General features: G+C 37.1%; 1 protein-coding gene across 4 annotated transcripts in view; it reads left to right on the top strand.

The window, feature by feature from the left end:
• The first annotated feature begins 4,177 nt into the window (after positions 1–4,177).
• The window catches only part of LOC120081240, a 33,064-nt gene continuing 20,158 nt past the window's right edge, over positions 4,178–17,083 (top strand). For 3 of the 4 annotated variants that reach the window (XM_039035957.1, XM_039035964.1, XM_039035952.1), the window contains exon 1: positions 4,195–5,377. In XM_039035957.1, the coding sequence (XP_038891885.1) occupies positions 4,471–5,377 (907 nt within the window). In that variant the 5' untranslated portion in view covers positions 4,195–4,470. Of the gene's footprint in view, positions 5,378–17,083 lie in introns of all 4 variants that reach the window. The other variant, XM_039035971.1, reaches the window with a different exon arrangement.

Raw genomic sequence — 17,083 nt, 5'->3', positions numbered from 1 at the left:
TGGATTAGCAACCCAAAGAACCCAACCCAACCTAACAAAACTCTTAAATTTCAGATTGGTTTGGGTTGGGTTATAACTTCTTTTTTATTTTTAATTAAAAATATGTAAATTTATATACAACACATGACCAATAACTAAAATCTTATAAAATTCAAATGCTAAATACTAAATGTCTAAGATATTTATTGCAAATTTCAAATAAAGATAAATATCATAACAATTTTAAAAGAAAAATATTTAAAATTCATAAATTAATCAATACAAAGTAATCAAATTTTAAACAAAGAGAAATATATATAGTATATTTTATTTATATATTAAAATTTGGGTTGGATTGGATCAACCCAATTTTTTGTAACCAACTCACGACCCAATCCAACCCAACAAAAATAGAAAAGGTTTAATCTAACCTAACCCAAAAAATAAACTAACCCAACCCAACCCTTATATTTTGGGTTGGGTAGTCCAGATTGTTCGGGTTGTCGGTTTATTTGAACACCCCTAGCTCCTATAATCCATGAAATTCCAATGACATTGTCCAGGAAGTACGTTAGGATGTAAGAAAATGTAACGACCCGACCCCCTAGGACTCAAGCTAGGCCGTTACTAAATACCTGCATGCATGGAACGTAAACATCTTTGTATGGTGAAATAAATGCTAAATAAATAAGGTGAGTTCAAAAGCCCTTCATTAAATTCAAATATTAAAAACAATAATAGGGTACCCATAAATCATAAATGTTAATAAATAAGTCTGAAAACAATTCTTAATAGTAAGTTTTAAACATTAAAACTGAAAGTTAAGCAAAACATGAAAATAAATCTAAATCTCATGGGCGGATGCATAACACTAGTCCTAGTGGCTCGATCATGAATTCTGCTTGTCAATCGCCGGTGCATCTCTACCTTTACCTGAAACAACATGAGAAAGAATGAGTATAAAATACTCAGTAAGTAACCTCACTACTGGGGTCGAGCTAGGCATCGATGTCCTCTAGGTGCCTACCCCTGTCCGAACATAACAACTGCTCTAGTCTTCATAGGACACATACATACATGCAAAACTGGTTTCTATCCAACTGTAAATAAGTATACCCACTACCTCTGGTAAATCCCAAAGGAAACCCAACCCCTGGTGAATCTCGAAGGAAACACAATCTGGTGAATCCCGAAGGAAACACAATACCTAGTGGGCATCTAACTAATCAGTAAAGACACTATCACAGTCTCAACATCACAATTATCACAATATGGTTTTATAAAATGCATATACCTCTCAACATCATGGCTACACAACATGCATATACGCCTCAATATCCTCATATCAAATACAACCTCAGCGAATCAAGTATCATCTCTTACTAGTATGCAAGTATCTACGTGCACAAATAAATTTTACAGATACTCATACAAGAACATATATCGGTCATTATATACTATCCGTTTATCATGCTATCGTTTTGTTCTGATATTCGTCTATTATGCTAGTATATATCTAGTGCCTAGCCCATGAGTAGTTTTAGTAGCTTACCTCAAATTTGGTCACAAATTAATCAAGTAATTAACCCTCTTACAACTCTTGAAAGGCTTTGAATCCACCCTATAACATACATTACAAATATTAATTTAGCAACCCTGGTTCAAAAATAATAAATCCAAAGTTTTAACTCATTTTTGGGGTCTAAATCCAATTAACCAGAATATTTAAAGATCTTTAATTTAACTTTACCTAAATTGAAAATTCATAGATAATATCAGACAACCAACTAAACCAGCAACTCCAAGTAAGACCCTGACATAAGAACGCAATCAAGTTTTAAAATTAAAACCAAGACCTAATCACACATACTCCAAGTATTGTCAAATAAATCTGGGTAAACTCACCCAAGGTGTAATATATGGTGCACCAAATCTGCTAAAGCAATTCCAACTTCACCTAACAGCACCTTAATACCTTCAAGAATATGAATCCAGAGTTGAAACATAAAGGCCTCAGTCGATTGGTGCCAAAAGTAAATGGACAGTCAAGTATAACTGAAAACAACCCCAAACAGTAGAAATCTTACCCAAATTGATAGATCTGACGACGACACAAGCAACGACAACGATAACAGGAGGAATCCGACCAGATCTGGTCGATTGAAGGAGAGGAGCAGCGCTGGTCGGCTCGTGGATGACGCGTAGAGGAGCGGCGCTGGGCAGGGGAAGTTGGCTGGCGAGATCGGCCGAAGGGGACGGCGAGGCAAACGCGGCTGGCCGGTTCACAGCTTCAGATCTGGCGGCGAGCGGCGGTCTGGACGAAGAAGGACGGGCGGGCTGCAAGGGAAAGAAAAAAAATCGGGGGGGGGGGGTTCCGGTCGCGTGAGGGAGAAGAGGGAATTTGGTTTTTTTTTTTTTTTTTAAATAAAAAAATTAATAATAATAATAATAAAACTAAAAAAGAAAGAAAATAAACTATAAGTTATTATTTTCCTTATTCCACCTTATATTATTAAATTCCTTTTCTTCCCAACATGAAATTAATTCATGTCATTAATTTCCAAATTGAATAATTTCAACATCAAAAATTAAATTTCCGCAATTACACTTGAAGTCCAAAATTATAAAAATGCTCTCAAATAATAAAAAATACTGAAATTATATTATTACTAAAAAAAATGCGGGGTGTTACAGAAAATGTCCTAAATTCTCTTAGAAACCTCACTCCCAAATTAAGTGACAAGTTGATTCCTTACATTTCATGCAAAAAGAATAAAGGAAGTTAGAATTAATTCCTTTAAAATTTAAGTTCCCGTTGTATGGATAATATTATTTATGCTCCAACAAGATAATTTGATCTTTGGTCTTGTCTTAAGGTCCCACAAGGTCCTCCAAATTTTTTTTAGAGCTGATACAATGTAAGGAGGAGGAAACATCCCCCAACGAGAGACTCATTCCCAAATGGTAGGCGCTTTTCACCGAGAATTTGTCCTTTTCATTAGTGGGCCAAATGACCTCATTCCCCCCACTTCTCCTACTACGAGAGATATTCAGAATGTCTGAGACATCATAGGAAAGAAAAAAACTTTCTAATTAGAGAAACATTTCAACCCCTTCCCCATTAAAGAGATGTGTCACTTGTTTATCTTTGAGATTATAATGAGTAAAGCTCAATTTTAAATTTTGAATTGGACAGCTAAAGATTGTTGATCTTTCTACTGTCCTTCACTTTCCATCTCATGCCCTTCACAAAAAAGTTCCCTACCTAGAGAAGACTTCTCCAAGTATAAAAAGGATTACTACTCGACAGAAGCATTTAAAAAATCCACATTTGTGAAGTAACGACCTCTTGAGCAACCTGACAATGAGGCTATTTGGATTCCTCAAAAGAGGCAACCGTGCTTTGCAAGCATGGCTTCTTTAAAAGTTTTGAAGTTCTTAAATCCTCGCCCTCTTTTTTTTTTTTTTTTTTTTTTTTTTTTTTTTTTCAACACTCTACCTCTTCTTTTTCCAATAGATTTTTTTTTTTTTTTTTAATCAGAAGAGCTCTACCAAAATCTAGCGTAGATAGACTCTAGCTCTTTATAAAGTTTCAATTCTGTATCTAACATGTCCATAGTTTATCAAACTTTTTTTTAAGAAAAATAATCAATGAATCATCCATTAGATATAAAATCACATTTTATGTCCAATGAAACCCTAAAATTATAATTTTATGTTTAGTAGATATGTGATTCTTTTAAAATATGAATCGAATAGGTCAACCTAATAGATACAAAAATTGAAAATTTTAGGATCTATTAGAGTAAAATCAAAAGTTTAATGATCAATTTAGATATTTTTAAAGTTTAAGATCTTAATGGATATAAAATTTAAAGTATATGAATCTATTAAACATTTTTTAAAGTTCATAAATTTATTTAACACAAAAGTGAAAGTTTTTATATATATATATATATTTTTTGAAGATAACAAAAGTGAAAGTTCAAAAGACTTATACTTCTAAATTCAGGACCAAATGTATTTAAACATGAAAATTCAGGTGTTTTGAGGGAGGACTTAAGTAGGGTGGTGACATCAATTCTATGACTTGATTAACTTCTTGCACTAAATATATAAACAAACCAACTAAATAATTTCGCTCGTGGTTCCAAAGACCCAAACCCACAAGTCTCAATTAGCCTTCCCAAACAAGTTTGACCACCCAATTGAAACTTTCGACCAATGGGTCTTTCATCTGTCCATCACCACTCTAAAAAATAAGTAATTACAAAATGAAACAACCAAATCTCAAACTCAAAAGCCTGAGTTGAGGTTTCACCAACTCAAGAGAGAGAGAGGGAAAAAAAAAAAATGCTTCCTTTGTATCTTGATCTCCTTCTACAACCCGATGGATTCCTCTCTTTGTCTCTGCAATTACTGCAACAACATCCTTAACGATTCTCTCACAGGTCTTTGGTTTTCTTGTTGTTAAGAACTTGAGATCCTCTAATGGTTGTTGTACAGGCCACCAAGCTCAGCCTTCCCAACCTTTCTCTTTCTTCTCCACAAATTTCTTCCCTTCTCTTCGAACCCCATTCCCTTTCTCTTGCTCTAATGCACTCAGATTCTTCTTTCTCTCTCTACCCCTCTTTTTCCCCCCTCTCTCTTTCCTCTCTTCCTTCCCCTCAAGTGGTTGTGCCTTCTCCATGTTCTTCTGCGGCTTTTGTTGCCCTTCAGAATTCTAATTCCAACTCCGATACTAAGGTTATGTTTGTGGTCTCTGGCCCCCACAAGGGTGGCTCTCAGATTCTCCTTCGGTTTTATGTTTTGGAGAGTTCTAAATTGTTCAGGAGAGCTCCAGTTGTTTGCACACAGAAGGATCTTCGATCTGATGATAAATTGGGTGTTTTGGTCAATTTTAGACATGGGATTTCAGTTCGTTTAGCTGGGTCGGTCAATTTCTTCGCGATGTACTCTGTTTCGAGCTTGAAGATTTGGGTTTTTGCGGTGAAGATGGTGGGCGTCGGCGATGATGGGTTAGGTTTGAAATTGATGAGATGTGCTGTGATTGACTGCTGCAAACCCATTTGGTCGATTAACATTTCGTTTGGGTTTTTGCTTTTGGGGGAAGATAATGGGATTAGGGTTGTTAATTTGAGGCCTTTTGTGAGAGGGCGTAGTCGAAAAGTTAGAAATCTGAATGCTAATACGGCTTCTACTGCCAAGCGTGAAGTTCAAAAGTCATTTTTGCCTTATGGAGAAGTTTGTGGGACTTCTGGAGGCACTGACTTGAATGGTGGTTCTCTTGTTGTTTGCAGCAATGGTTTCAATCCACAAGCCAGTAGAAGTGAAGATGCTGGAAGTTCAGCTTGCAATGGATGCTTGGACGGAAAATTGGACAAAAATTCTATTTCTGGTAAGTTGAGAGAGTTTTATAACTTTCTTTTATTTGATTATCTTTGTAGTTTTTACAGTAAGAGGGATACACAGAAATGTATCTTATACGTACATTTTAGTTATATTGGTTGTGTTTCCTGTAATTTGCAACTTTTAATCATAGATTCATAATTTTAGTCCTGGGAGCCTTCTTCTAATCGCCCAAGATAGGTGTAAGCATAAATGTAATACCATGCGTTCACTGAAGTTTGAGGCTGCACGTTAAAAGTTTCAAGAGTTTGGAGCAATCTTTATTCAAAGTGTATTTGTTGTAGCTTATGTAGCTTTTTGGCCAATATTGGGGTCTGTTATGAATTTGTTAACTTATTTTCTTTAATTCTTTTTGTATAGAGCATTTTATTTTGAGCTGGCTGGTTCTTTGTCTGTTAGGCTTTAAGGCTGGCCGGTTAGTTAGTCATTGCCTTTGGCTGCATTCTTAGGCTTTTAGGGAATTAGTTATTCCCTTTCAGAACCTTTAAATAGCTGCTCTTAGGTTGCCAAAAGGGATCAATGAAGAAGATCTTGGACTACTTAATGATATACAACTGCATGCTATCGAGAATTATAGGAGTATCCAAGAAAGTTTGTTTTACTATAGATAAAGGAGATGAGAGAAATCTATGCTATTGTTTTTTAAGGAACATGATGGACTAGAAAGGTCTCAAAATCCTTTCAGAGGCTAGGTTCATCCAAAAATTATAAGATTTTTAAGGCTAATATCAAAAGCTGGAGTAAGGAAACTTTTGGCGTCATAGATTCACAAAGAAACCAGCTTATCATGGAACTCTCTGTTCCAGACCCTTTTGAGGAACCAGGAAACTTACAATCTACCCATCGTGTACAAGAAACTACATTAAATCTCTGTTGTTTTTCTCGGCTGTTAAGGAGGAATCTATATAGAGACAAAGGTGTAAGTTGAAATGGCCTTGTTAAAGGGGATGTTAATACAAGATTTTTCCTCCACAATGTGGCTACCCTTTAGAAGGAAAAATTCTAATTTGGTGGTTCTTTCTACAAAAGGCAAAAGCTTATTTACTCAAATTGAAATTGTTGGGGCTTTTGTGATGTTCTATAACAAGTTATACACTAAAAGGGAAGGCCCTATATTCATCCCCAACCCACTGATTTGGAACACTATTGATCAGAATCTAGCCAGAGGCATGGAAAAAGAATTTTCAGAGGAAATCTGGCACGTTATAAAGGACTTGGGATCAAACAAAACATTGGGGCTAGATGGAAGGACAATGGAACTTTATAAAAAGGTAGGGAACATTCATAAGGGATACATTTTGAGGGTGTTCTAAGGTTTTTTGAAGAATGATATTGTCAATGCTAGTTTGAGTGAAACTTATATTCCTTTGATCTCAAAAAAATTGGATGGTCGTGATGATGGTGATTATTGGCCTGTTAGCCTCTTTTCTTGCATGGACAAGGTAATTTCTAAGGTCTAATCTGAGCTGACTCAAGAAGATTCTTTCTCACACCATAACAGATGCCACATTTGTGGCCAGACAAATTCTTGATGCATTGCTCATTGTTAAAGAGCTCATTAATGATTGACAAAGGATAAAGAAGGGTGTGATTATAAAATTAGACATCAAGAAAGCATTTGACAAAGTTGTCTGGGACTTCTTTTTTTCTTTTTTGGTGGAATTCTAGCAGCAAAAGGTTTTGGGCTTTAGATGGAGAAAGTGGATCTGAGTTTGCATTGCCTCTCCAAATTTCTTGATTGTTATTAATGGCCTCCGTAGAGGAAAGATTTGGCTTTTAGAGGCCTTCACCAAGGGGACTCTCTCTCACCTTTTCTTTTCATCTTGGTCGTGGATTGCTTTAGTAGGATATTGTCCCATGCTGCTAGTATAGATGTTTTTTTTTATGTTTTTGATTTGGGAAATGATTCCTTGAATATATCTATTGCCAAAAAAAAATAAAAAATAAAAAAATTCTAATAATTCAATCCTCTTATCCATGGCTGACAAGCATGCTCTTGTTAACATTTTCAATTTGGTGAGACTTTTTGAAGAAGCATCTCGACTCAACATTAACCAACCATCATAAATAAGAATTTTTGGGGCTTCCCATGGACTGCCAGGAGATTGAATTTTGGGTTAGAAAACTAGGTTGCAAAGTTGAATGTTGGCCTAGTTCATGTTGTGGCCTTCCTCTCAATTACAGTCTAGGCTTTATCTTCTCTCTTTTTTATTTATTTATTTTTATTTTTTTAGGCGTTATCTTTTTGAGAACCGTTGATTGAAAAAGTGGAAAAATAGCACCTCTCATAGAAGAATTCTCACATTTCAAATGGTGGCAGGCTTAATCTCATTCAAGCTACTTTTTATAACCTTCCCTTATATTATTTGTCCTACTTTTTCTTGCCAATTGTGAAATGGGATACTGTTGTCACACCTTTGGAGTGCGGTGGCCTCAACTTACTCACCTCAAGAGAAGAATTTTGGCCCTATTAGCCAAATGGTTTTGGATATATATCAATGTGCAATATAGCTTTGTGGGGGATGGTTATTGATGCTTTATATGGCTCCTCATGTTTGCTTACCAAACTGGGGCCCTTTTATTATTTTCACTCCAAATAACCCATAAAATTGTAAAGAAAACTACCCTGCCACAAAACTTTGCTTATTTCCCTTTAAATCAAGAGCATCTCCTCCATTTGAGCCCTGTCGTCTCTATGCCATGCCCAACAAACCTGAAACAATCTCATTCAAGAACTTCAAATGTAGTAAGCAAACTAACTACTCCAAAATGGATGATCGAGATCCTTCTCAAGCAATAGAGAATGTGCCATTTCAGGAATAAGACAAAGGAAAAGTGTCTTTGAATGCGATCTAGGGTATGAACTCTCCCATGTAGAATCTGCCATGCAAAAACTTTTTTTTTTTTTTTTTCCACTTAACACACACACACATATAAAGAAACAAAAGAATAAATTCCATCATCGGAAAAAGGGGCAGAAGCCAATGCCATGTGAAAAGCCAAAAACCTTAACCTTCCTGAGAAATTTAACCTTCCAAAGAGAGGCAAAAACTGGGGCAATGGGAGAGGGAGAGGGGAAAGACAAAATATGGGTGGGGGGACCAAAACCTAATATCTTCTCTCTCTGGAGCCACTAACTTATCTCGAAGAAGAGAAGGGGGACCTGCCACATCCACCACCTGTCTATTCGTCAAAGGTCTTTGGAAACCCTAAGAGATCGAGGAAGAAGGATAAGAGGAAGGTAATACTGAGGCCACAAGATGCAACCTTATGTTCATGAGGCAGTATAACTATAGAAACAAAGCACAAAGAGGCCTCTTCCCCACCAACGGTCCTAAAAATAAACCTTCTAGCCTTCTCCAACAAAACAAGTGATAAAAGGAGAGAAAAGAGGGAATCCAAATGATATAGCTTTCCAAAGGCTTCTTGAATTACCATCAACACCCCATTTAAAACTCAAAAGGATGAGTTCCATGCCTACTCACTATCACTCTTGAGTCTTAAACACAACATGTTATGCTCCATGAAAAAGCACCCCAACCATTTTGCTAGGGAGGCCTCATTACATACTCTTAGATTTATGATACCCAAAACCTCCAAATTCCATCGGCTTCAACACCAATCCCACTTTTCTTCTTCTTTTTTTTTTTTTTAAATTTTTTTTTAATAGGAATAGCGGTGTCCATTGAGAAAAAAAAATGAAAGAATACAAGGGGATACAAAAACCAAGTCCATGGAAACCCCACTAAAGAAAGAGCTTCCAACTAGGTAAGATATTGCCTAGGGAATAATTACAAAAGGTGTTCGAAACCGAAGCCCAAAGAGAAACATGAAACCTCGCCAAAGAACAAACCTTGTTGGAGTCCCTCTCCAACTCCCACTTGACCATGTGGGACCTCCCTCCTCATTCGTCTCTTCCCATAAGAAATTCCTCGTCACTCTCAATTTTCTTGCTCACCCCACTAGAATTTTGAGAAGAGATATGAAGTAACTTGGAATCCCATTAAGTAGCGACTGAATAAAAGTAAGTCTTCCCCCTTTAGGGAAAAAGATTTCTTTTTCAAGTAGACAACCATTTTTTAACCTTTACCACCATGGTATCCCAGAACACCTGACCCTTGGGATTACCACCCAAAGGCAGCCCAAGATAATATTGTATCTTTTAACCATATCAATGCAAACTCTCTTGTTTCTAATGAAGAAAAACTCGAGAGGTAGAAGGCGGGCTAAGGCACAAACACTCTTTGGAGCCTAGGCATGCAATGCAAAATTATTTAAAAATTTTGAGAATATAATATTTCATGTAAATGCTACATTTCATAATGTAAGTAGTGTGAGGCATATTTGTTTGAAGATATTGGCCAATCCTAGAAGCCTTATGTTTTAGGATCCAGTTATGAGTAAGATTTGTAAGAGGCTTTGTCTCGGAAGAAGAGTATTTTTTAATTCTCCCTTCCTTCCTTCTCATAAGGTGGCAGATTTACCTTCAGTTCATTTATTTTCAGTGGTATCTTAATTATCAATGAAATCACTGATGAATTAGGAATCAAGAAGGAGAAGAGTCTTGTGTTGAGAATCAATTCAGAGAAGACCTACAACTGTGGGAATTATGTAATTTGCGCAACATATAAAAATTTTAAGAATATGTGAGAGTTTAGGGTTTCTCACAACTTGTAGGTCTTCTCTGAATTGATTCCCCCATGGTTATATCCGTGAGAGTCTGGCCATGATATATGTGAGAGTTTGACCTAGACCCTCCCGGATATGAAAAAAGAAAAAAAAGAAGAGTTTGATTCTAGATGGAAGAATTAGAACTTTGGTTGTTTGCAATTATTTATTTATTTATTATTTTTGTCTTAATTGACGAAAGAACTAAATAGGGAAAAGTTTCCAGAAGTTTGAAGCAAAGAGATTTTGCTCTTACTTCCTTTTCGTTCCATTTTTGTGGTTCTAGTGTTGTAGCACAATATTGGGTTTACAAAGATTTTGAGCCAATTTTGTGGGTGCGTGGTTTAAAAGAAGCAGGTGAAAAAACATACGGGCTTTTCTATGGCCTCTTTGGCTTGGCAGGATTTTGTGCATCTTTTCAGATACCCGGACTACAAATCTTTTACTTCTTTGGTTATTTAGGACTCTCACTTGGTGTAAATTGGTTTCTCCTTTTTGTAATTATGGCTTAAATCATCTTATTTATAACTCATTGAACAAGTGTTTTGTTTTGTTTTTTTTATGTAAATCCTATGCATAGGTTCCCATTTTGTCATTCATTTTATCGTGGAACTGTTTTGTTTCCTAAAACAGAAATAGAATTGATGGGGCCAACATTGTTAAATTGAAACAACAGAAATTATGATGGAGAGGAATTGGGAAGAAATAGTCCAGAAGGTTAGGTTTAATGCTTTGCATAGGGAATTCTAGTTTATGGTGAACTCTAATTAGAGTGTCTTTTATAAGCTTGATGCGGATGTGACCTTAAAAAATTCTCTATATCTATACCAATGAACATTTTGTGAGGCCCCCTATAGTTGATTAGTTAATATATATGCTAAAAGGGGTAGAAATGTGAATTCTCCAGTTGACTAACCCTCCTGTGCTTTTACTGTTTATATTCTGTTTTGGGCAAGTTAAGTAGCTGTGTTAGGTCTGTTTCATGTCATCTTTTGTGACTTATGAATTTTTTTTCCCTTTGAAATAGAAACATTTCATTGATAGATGAAATAGGGGAAACCTCAACACCTAGAGTTGATTACAAGAAAGCTCTCCTATTGGAAAGAATAAAAGATAAACGATAATGAGTAAATGGATGTATAGATGCACACCAAAGAAACACATTAGATAGAACCAAGTCCATAAATCGATCAAAAGGAGAGGATGAATCCTTGAATAGATGGCTATTACATTCAACCCAAAGAGTCCAGAAGAACGCTCACACAATAGCCAACCAAATTGTTCTTTTAGAGCCACCAAAAGGATGCCCCACTAATAAAGAAGGAAGAAGATCGAATATAGAATCAGGACATGCCAGAGACCAACCAAAAGGTTTCACAATAACATTCCAGAAGTGAGTTGCAAATGAGCAATGGCCAATGAGCAAGTAAGTGAGGTGAAGATTCAGCATGTTAGCAACACATGTGGCACCAAGAAGGGGAGAGATACATGTACGGCATCCGCCTTTGTAACCTATCAGCCGTATTGATAGCACCAACGCTAAGCTCCAAAGGAACATTTTGATCTTTTTTGGGTCATGATCCTTCCAAATGATAGAATAAAGATCCTTCTTGGGAGATTCACTCGAACCCATCAAATCTGCCATGAGAGATAAGAGATTTAACTGTAAAAGTTGAAAAGGGTTTGTTAGGCCATATCCAAGTATTAGATTTAGGGCGGATTTTAACCGAAGATAAAAGATGAGATGAAGTAACCCATTTAGAAACTCCAAATCATTAAGATTAGGATGAAGATGCAAATCCCTTGAATTTGAACAATCAATCCACACGTCAGCCACAGTATCATCTAGATGGAGCAAGATGAAAAGGACGGGGGAATGTAGTAGAAATAATACCACAATTGAGCTAGGAGTCTTTCCAAAACGAAGTAGAAGAACCATTACCAATGCAATATTGAACACAACTCGTGACCAAGCCAATAGTCTGACAAATAAATCTCCAGTGGAATCCAAAGAACTACGAAAACTAGATGCATGCCAAATTCTGGTCGTATGATGCTGTAAGGTCTCTAATTATGGAAATAGTAAGATTATTAGTAAACTATTAGGGTGGGTATTAGAAGGGCAAATTAGTAAATAGTTAGTAAGTTGGTTAGGTCTTTTAGTTATAAACAGAAGGAGTGGGGTGGAAGTAAGAGTGAAGAATTTAGTGAGATTTCCTAATTTGGGAATTTGGAAGAGTCAGCCCTCTCGAAAAGTTAGTGGTTATCTTGTTACATTCTTTATGAGATTATAGCATATTTCAATACATTTTTATATATTCCATATTTGATTGTTCTTGAGTCCATTCCTTGTCCTTGAGTATTTTCTTGTTAGGAGGTATCCTAATAGATGCTTAGCCAACAATTAATTGCCGCCATAAAGCAGCTCGCTCAACAAGGAAACACCAAATCCACTTCGCCAAAAGAGGTAAGTTACAATGATTAAAATTACCAATACCAATATCACCCATGAGTTGAGGACTTTCGGTGATCTCCCAATTCAATTATGCATACCACTATCACCACTAGAACCTTCCAAAAAAGACCGCGAACCATCTTTTTAAATTTTTGATGACTGACAAAAGAGCACAAGACAGATAAATAATAAGTAGGCATACTAGAAAGAGTAACATTAATAAGTTTGTATCTACCACCTTTAGAGATAAAGGCATACTTCTGGTTATGAAGGTTGCATTGAATTTTCTCAACAACGGGTGCCAAAAGGTAGCTGTGTCAGAATCCCCACCCAAAGGTAAGCCCGAGTAGGAGATGGTCAACAACTCTGCTTATAGCCCAATGTGTTTAACATCCATTCAAAATCGGAATCATTAACATGAATTTCAAGGCACTCGCTTTTAGAGTGATTATTTTTTTTAAGCCAGATGCGTGCTTAAAGATACAGACAATATCAAAAAGATGAATTGAAGATGATCCAAATAGAAAGATGAAGTACCAATAGAGTGAGTAGCAAGAAGGACCATAGAAGTACTATGATCTAGAAGACGACTCAACCGTTCTGCAACTAAATTGAAGAGGAAAGGTGAGAGAGGGTCCCTTTGACGAATACCATAGGAAGGAATGATCTTCCTATGAGGACGACCATTAATAATGATAGAATGGTTGAAACTAAGATACAACCTCTAATCCAAAGCCGCCAAAGAGAGCCAAAACCTTTTACCTAAAGCACAACATCCAAGAAATCTCGCTCAACATTGCTAAAAGCTGTCTCAAGGTCTAACTTGAGAATCACACCAGCTTTTTTAGAAAACAAAATTAGTCATCAATAAGCTTATTTGTCATAAGGCGAGAAATTCATAATCTGTCGATTAGCCACAAAAGCCAATTGATTGGTAGCAATAATAGATGGAAGAATCTGCTTGAGACGATTGGATAGAACTCGAGCGATAATTTTGTATGCATATGGAATGAGACTAAAAGGATGATAATTAGAGATAGATTTAGAGTCAACCTTTTTCGGGATTAGGCAGATATGAGTCTCATTTAATGCATTAATAACACCAGTGACTTATGAAAACTTGAGTGAGAATTAAGGAGAATCCCACCCTCTTGAATGATTGGGTTATGTATTTTGGCCTTAGGGCTGGATATTTTGTTTACTTAACGAAACTACAATCCAATTGTAAGGAAGATGCCTTGTATATTTACTGGTTTATGTTTTAAAAAAGAAGTTGGAAGCAAGTAGTGTGTTTGGAAAGTTTCTGGCAGACATAACTACAAAAGGATTGAAGGATTAGATGCCCACTGCGTCCACCCTAGCCTTGTCTCTAAATACAACTTCTTTATTCTCCCTCCAAATGTTTTTGCTATACTTTCTTTGTTGGCCAATTTTCACTATTCATGGATGTCCATTTGTTAATTCACAATCTTTTGAAGGGTTATCCTGTAGTTTTTTCATCCTCTCTCGAGTGATCCACACCCCTCTAGACATTCTATGCAACATTAGAAGTCTGCTCTAATCCATAAGGCAAAGCAATAGCTTTGTATGTTGAAAAAAAAATGGAGTTTTTCGGAAGAGCAAAACAATCAAATGCAATCCACGGGCTAAAATGTTGAATCATCGCCTACAGTGAGTGCAAACTTGTGGACTGATTTCTTTAATATATATATTTTTTATTTTAAGGGAAACCAAGCTTTTATGGAGAGTGTTGAAAGTAGGGTTTTTTCCCTAGGGGTATTATTGTAATTGTCTCCTACCCTAGGGCTCTCCACTGCCTATTTATTCACCCTGTTCTCTTGTACTCAGTGTATCAATTAAAATAATAAGAAAAAGGTCTGTATTGTGGTTTTTCTCCCTGGTCTAGGGTTTCCACATAAATTGTGTGTTGGTCTCTCTTTTCTTATTTTCATCATGGTATCAGAGCATGGCGACGAAACCCTAGCCGTCATTGACGAGAACCAACCACAGACATCTTCAGGGGGAGAGCTTGAGTGAAGAGCCTAACTGGTCATCCTATGATATCCCTTTAGGGGAATCCGCCCCGATTCCTCCTCTTAGTTTTGATAAAGCCTGTCCTGTCCTCCCTACCAACCAGATTCCATGGATAACCTACTATAGGAAGAATCTTAGAAAGGAAGGGACGCCACCTGTTGAACAGCCGGCTCTGGTCCATGAATTAGACCCTGCATCTGGTCCGGGTACGTGTATTCCTGAAACTAATGATGTTGATATATGTATGGAGATTGACAAGTGCAGGGAAGATAAGGATGAAGGAGGTGGCAATACTAAAAATGTGATAGATGAGGAGACATCTAAGAATGATAGCAGTAAAGGAAAAATGCCAGTTTTTGATAAGGAAATGGAAGATACTATTGAAATCCTTGATATACAGATGACCGATCATGCTGAGAAACCTAGAGAGTTGGAAAATCATGATGCCTCTCTCGATCTTCCAATAGCACTGAGGAAAGGTACTCGTTCATGCGCGAAGTACTCTATGCACAGCTACATGACATATAGCAATCTGTCTCCCGAATTTAAAGCTCTCACTACCAGCTTGGACACTATCATGGTCCCCAACAGTATTCGTGAAGCAATGGACAGTTCTGAATGGAAAACGACTGTTATGGAAGAAATGAGGGCTCTTGAGAAAAATGGGACGTGGGAACAGTTGCCTTTACCTGAAGGGCACAAGACAATTGGATGCAAATGGGTGTTCACCGTAAAATACAAATCAGATGGGACAATTGACCGATATAAGGCTAGAGTGGTTGCTAAAGGTTTCACCCAGACCTACGGAGTTGATTACTCTGAAATATTCTCTCCCGGGGCCAAACTTAACACTATTCGGGTTTTGTTGTCAATTGCTGTAAACAAAGATTTGTCACTTTACCAGTTAGATGTTAAAAATGCATTCTTGAATGGAGAACTTGAAGAGGAAGTCTATATGAGCCCTCTTCCTGGATTTGAGAGTTAGTTCAAGCACAGGGTTTGTAGACTGAGATACTTCATTATATGGACTGAAACATCTCCAAGGGCTTGGTTTGATAGGTTCACCACATTTGTTAAAGCACAGGGATACAAACAAGGGCACTCAGATCATACACTGTTTACGAAAAGGTCCGACTCCAGGAAGATTGCAGTCCTCATAGTGTATGTTGATGATATTGTTCTGTCTGGCGATGATGAGGGTGAAATTACAAGGCTCAAAACAAGAATGGCCAGAGAATTTGAGATTAAAGACCTTGGTAAGCTGAGATACTTCCTTGGAATGGAAGTGGCTCGATTAAGAGAAGGTATTTCAGTATCGCAACGAAAATATACACTGGACTTACTCAAAGAAACAGGCATGACTGGGTGTAAACCCGCTGACACACCCGTGGAGTATAATGCAAAACTTGGTGTTATAAACAACAAAGTTCTTGTTAATAAGGAAAGGTATCAGAGGTTGGTTGGAAACTTGATCTACCTGTCCCATACAAGACCAGATATTCATATGCAGTAAGCGTGGTAAGCCAATTTATGCAAGCTCCCTATGAGAGCATATGACTGCGGTTGAGCGTATTCTTCGGTACTTGAAGGGGACTCCTGGTAAGGGTTTGATGTTCAAGGAGTCTGAAAAAAGGACTGTTGAAGCATATACCGATTCTGATTGGGCAGGCTCTGTCGTTGATAGAAAGTCAACCTCTGGGTATTGCACCTTTGTCTGGGGTAGCCTTGTCACCTAGCGAAGTAAGAAACATGGAGTGGTGGCTAGGAGTAGCGCTGAAGCTGAGTACAGGGCGATGAACTTAGGGATATGTGAAGAAATCTAGTTGAAGAAAGTGCTGTCTGATCTTTACCAAGATAGTGAGCTTCCAATGAAGTTGTTTTGTGATAATAAAGCAGCAATAAGCATCGCAAACAATCCAGTCCAACATGACAGAACCAAACATGTAGAGATCGACAGACACTTCATTAAAGAAAGACTGGATAATGGGAGCATTTGCATCCCCCTATATTCCCTCAAGTCAACAAGTGGCAGATGTTCTCACCAAGGGGATACTTAGACCAAATTTTAACTACTGTATCAGCAAGTTGGGTCTTATTGATATTTATGCACCAACTTGAGGGGGAGTGTTGAAAGTAGGGTTTTTTCCCCTAGGGGTATTATTGTAATTGTCTCCTACCCTAGGGCTCTCTACTGTCTATTTATTCACCCTGTTCTCTTGTATTCAGTGTATCAATTACAATAATAAGAAAAAGGTCTGTATCGTGGTTTTTCTCCCTGTTCTAGGGTTTCCACGTAAACTGTGTATTGGTCTCTCTTTTCTTATATTTCATCAGAGAGAAATGAAAGAATAGGGAAGGATATAAAAAACTGCCGAACAGAAAGGTGCCCAACAGACTAGTGAATGGGCCTCCATGCCAAAAGAATTGAACTTAGTTGAAAATAACAAAATCACGTTGGTCGCAAAAGTCCAAACTGAGACATTAAACCTAATTAACTCCCACAACTCTTAATGAAGAGACTGCTTCCTTTTTCCAAGA

The sequence above is a fragment of the Benincasa hispida genome, chromosome 1 (assembly GCF_009727055.1).
Source record: "Benincasa hispida cultivar B227 chromosome 1, ASM972705v1, whole genome shotgun sequence".
NCBI classification, from domain to species: Eukaryota; Viridiplantae; Streptophyta; class Magnoliopsida; order Cucurbitales; family Cucurbitaceae; genus Benincasa; species Benincasa hispida.
The sequence above is the reverse complement of the archived record's forward strand: the minus strand, read 5'-3'. Positions and strand labels throughout refer to the sequence as shown.